At 37.0% G+C, this 4,502-nt stretch overlaps 1 protein-coding gene across 1 annotated transcript in view; it reads right to left on the reverse strand.

Annotated features, from left to right (window-relative positions):
- The window catches only part of LOC106460555 (potassium voltage-gated channel protein eag-like), a 95,805-nt gene that overhangs the window by 30,187 nt on the left and 61,116 nt on the right, over positions 1 to 4,502 (reverse strand). The window contains exons 4-5 of the mRNA XM_022387298.1: positions 1,897 to 2,025; positions 1,373 to 1,497 (exon numbers count right to left, since the gene is read on the reverse strand). Coding sequence (XP_022243006.1) covers positions 1,373 to 1,497; positions 1,897 to 2,025 — 254 coding nt within the window. The remainder of the gene's footprint in view (positions 1 to 1,372; positions 1,498 to 1,896; positions 2,026 to 4,502) is intronic.

Genomic DNA, 4,502 nt, shown 5'->3' on the forward strand with positions numbered 1-4,502 from the left:
CTGTTCGCTTGACTCAATTATCTCTATCTTCAATCTATCTATATCTCTTCTAATTATCTGCTTATCGTGCTGGTTTTACTCGCCAGGCTTATATATTAAAAAAGAGGACGTCTCGAATGCGCTCGGGCCTTCATGATTCTTCTAGAAAATCATCACGTGTAACCAGTGTCACGTGACTTCCGCTGTCGTAACAGCTTGAATACAAACCAACGCACGGTTTACATGATACAGCTATGTTCCGTAAAACTCGATGTCATGTGACAGCTCCTCATGAACTCACTGGAATAATATGATAATTCAATTCCCTATATGAGAATTATTCATGTTCGGAGTTTTGTTTCTAAGTGAAGCCTTGGCGTAGGCTTCAGTAAATATCATTATTAAATGCTGTTACATGCCTTAATTAACCCACCTATGATATACGGGGTAGTCGTTTACGTTAGTTGTTTATTTTCGAAACAGCTTTCCACTATTACACTGCAGCTGTATTCAGACCTAACTTACTTCTTCAAATTACTTTCTGACACAATTGAACCACTCTCTTTTTCGTGCATTTTACACTGTTGTAATATCAGAGATAATTGAGGTCGTGGAACTATTGTTGGCCGATTATATTAATCACATTGTTCAAAGATGTGAAAGAGTCAATCAACAATAGAGTCGAGGTTTAACCTAAGTTTTTAAGCTAAATCTTGATTTATTGAATTTGTTTCTTTTAGTTATTTATTGTTATATTAATTTGATTTTGTTAATGTATATAAACTTTTTTGAACAATAGTACTCTAGAGAGGTCCTCTAGTAAATAAAAAGGACAGCAAAAATGTACATGAAATCCTGGTGTTTGTAGCCTCGTCGGCCAAAAGTAAAGAAAGACGGTGTTTTGAGCAAGTGATCAAAGAGTAAATCCGGTGATTAGTCGGTGAATATAGAGTTACTTTGATATATGACAGTGTGCCATTTTTTTGGTGGCGTGGTGCCAAGAACTTGTATGTCATATAGAGTATGTTTTGTTGGCATAATGACACAATCTATAGTATTTCAGTTAAGAGTATGATTTAGTGGTACAAGTTCTTATTTTATTATGAAGATTACCAAGAGCTGGTCTAACGCAACCAGTAACAAACACTGTAGCTTTAAAAACACCATACTTCAGTAACAAAAACATAAATCGGCCGAATTTTTACACCAAAACGAATTTTAAAATAATACCTTCATATTTTTTTTCTTAACCTTCGAGACTGGTAACGCTAGCTACCGAAATTCCAATTTTTGATATCCACTTCTATGCATACCAGTTTTAATTCACGCTAATATGGGCTGTTATTATATTAAGCTTGTGGTAGGTAAATAGTTACTTCAAAGTGATACTCACGTGAGCGATCTGAGATTGTTTGGTATTGTTGGACTTCACAAGGGGTGAATGAGATGAGGACTGTTGGACAAAAACGGAGCGAGTCCTGGTAACAGTTCGGGCTAATCGGGCAAACTTGCTGAGTCCTACATGGTAAATATCACATTGTTAAAACAATATTCGAAGCATTACGAGTTTTTAAAGTCATTCCTTATAGGATTTACTTTAAAAGATGATGAACCTAAGAAGTTATGACGAAATCATGCTAAGCCTAATAAGCATACCAAATCAAACTTTAACATATTATTTATTCTACTGTATTTGAGGTCCATTGGAGTAGGGCTAATAAACTTTATGTTGTGGTAGCTCTGCTTGCTAACCCTAAAATTAGTAAAACGTTTAAAAGTTAATTTCTAACCAATTCTTCGGTGTCAAGGAAACTTTTCCTTGTGCTATAATTCTCTGCTCCACTGAAACAACTGACATCACAATAGAAAACTTAAGATTAAACTAATATGTAGTTGTACTGATCGTACCGACATTACCTTTGCTGGCATCGTCTTCTAAAGGTTGTTTGATAGCTGTGATATCTCTGAAGGTGAGAAGAAACAGGACCACCACATTTTTTTCGTTCTTTATAGGTGTGATGTGCAGTAACAGCCATACGGAAGTGTCTGAAACATTAACTTAAAGAGTTTATAAATAGGATATGAAGGTGTAAAAGTGACAGTGTGTTATCAAATAAACATTTAGAAATATTGGACCTAAAAGAGTTTAAAACATTTCCAAGGGATAGTAAGGGGGTATCGGAAATGTAAAACAAAAACCACGATATTTTACTAAAAATGCAAAAAAAACTGACTATCGAAACGTAACTTTCGCGCCAAGTCACACAAGGGTTAAGTGCTCAAAGCCGTACCTAATTTCGAGCTTATAGATTAGAGGGGAAACTGTTAGTCAACATGGCCCACTGTCAACTCTTGGGTGGCTGAATAGTGGGATTCGACTGTCACTCTTATAGCGCATCTACGGTCCCAAAGTACGGAGGGAATTATTTGCGACAATAGGACGCGAACTTAGAACCCTCGGATTCACAATATAGACATGCCAACCACTAGGTCACTCAGGGTGTTCTAATTTAACCTACATAAAAGCTAGTGTGTGTCACGTCACGCTTGATTTCTTGAAATAGTAGGAGTCATGAGAGCCAAAATGCATTTATCCAGATAGAATACTTCAATTACTCTCTGCACATTAGTCACTCAGGGTGTTCTAATTTAACCTACATAAAAGCTAGTGTGTGTCACGTCACGCTTGATTTCTTGAAATAGGAAGAGTCACGAGAGCCAAAATGCATTTATCCAGATAGAATACTTCAATAACTCTCTGCACATTAGTCACTCAGGGTGTTCTAATTTAACCTACATAAAAGCTAGTGTGTGTCACGTCACGCATGATTTCTTGAAATAGGAAGAGTCATGGGAGCCAAAATGCATTTATCCAGATAGAATACTTCAATTACTCTCTGCACATTAGTCACTCAGGGTGTTCTAATTTAACCTACATAAAAGCTAGTGTGTGTCACGTCACGCTTGATTTCTTGAAATAGGAAGAGTCATGAGAGCCAAAATGCATTTATCCAGATAGAATACTTCAATTACTCTCTGCACATTAATATTTTAGTGACGGGGTGCAAGAGGGCCGAGAGAAGTGTAGTGAGTGTTGATATCATACCGGAAATTAACAAATAAGCAGATACGTAACAATAAGTATTTGTTACTTTATAGATTTAATAGACATTTGTTGTTACTTTATTAACGTTTTTACGCTTATACTGTGAGGTAAAAACAGCTGCTGCTATGATTTTGTATGGTTTATGAGCTCGTTGCTGTCTTAATTTAGGATCTTCTTTTTAATAAATTCTTGAAAATGTTAAAAAAGAGAGAGAGAAAGGGGGCCCAGCGAGGATGTTTGCCCCGGGGCCCGTGCTGGCTCTCGACGTTCCTGGTTGGATCACCTAGCCTAGAGCCAAATGCATAAATTTTATCATAAAAGTAAAAATATCGATTCAGTTTTAAACTTAAATCGTTTCTGAATTGTTATTTATATCACCAATGTTTTTAACAAAAGACAAACTTCTTTAATTTACGGAGACTCAAAACATTTCATTTTATACTTTCAGTACATAAACTAACAACAATATTAGGTTATATACTTTTGTTGCTAAGCAACATAGTGTTACGTCTCCGTTTGTTAATTAACTTTCCGTAACTTCGTTCCGACGAAACTTTAGCGACACAAGTCCTTACTTAATAAAACTGGTTTATTCTTTCTGAATATAACTTTACGATACACTTGATTTCAACATTCGCGCTAAAACAAACGCTATAACGAACTTCAACAATACTCTCTGACTGCAGATCAATTACTCACTACCTACACACACTATCCCGTCACGTTGTGAGCGTCCTATATATATACCAGACTAACATATATCTAGTAAATGCTAGGGCATTCACGAAGGAACTAGATATTTCTAGAAAATAGGTGGCGTGACACTAGTCACGTGATCTCGCTGACGCAACAAAGTTATTGTTAATTGTTATTGGTTTATTGTAAGTGGCTATTGTTCGGGACGAACAATACTAAGGAGGGGGCAGAATTAAATGTACAGAATTACAAACACAAAATTACAATTCAACAAAGTCTCTTAATTTTACGGGACGTATCTTCTTCCGTACTGGTCTCCATCTCGTTGGCTTCTGCTTCACATGGGGTTCATCTGCTTCATCAGGAAAAGTCCTATCGTTGATAACAGTCACATCAGTGGTAGTAACTTCATCAAATGCTTCACCGTTTCCCTTCTCAAAACTGAGTAGAGTTTCTTCTTCGACGGTGGCTTCTTCAGGTGGCACGTCTTCAGCAGCGTCATTTGTTCTGTTGTCCAATTCGTCACAACTGAAATGTCCTGGACCGTGATAACACCAAAGCCTGTTGGCATGCACCACTTTTGGCTTACCTCGCCGACCACATTTTATCCAGAAAATCACGTCTGAGAGACGATCCACTATGTCATATGGGCCTTCCCATGGAGAAGACAACTTAGGAGACTTCCCTTTGGTCTTCCTGGGATTATACAACCATACCTTGT

This window comes from Limulus polyphemus, unplaced genomic scaffold (genome assembly GCF_000517525.1).
Source record: "Limulus polyphemus unplaced genomic scaffold, Limulus_polyphemus-2.1.2 Scaffold794, whole genome shotgun sequence".
NCBI lineage: Eukaryota > Metazoa > Arthropoda > Merostomata > Xiphosura > Limulidae > Limulus > Limulus polyphemus.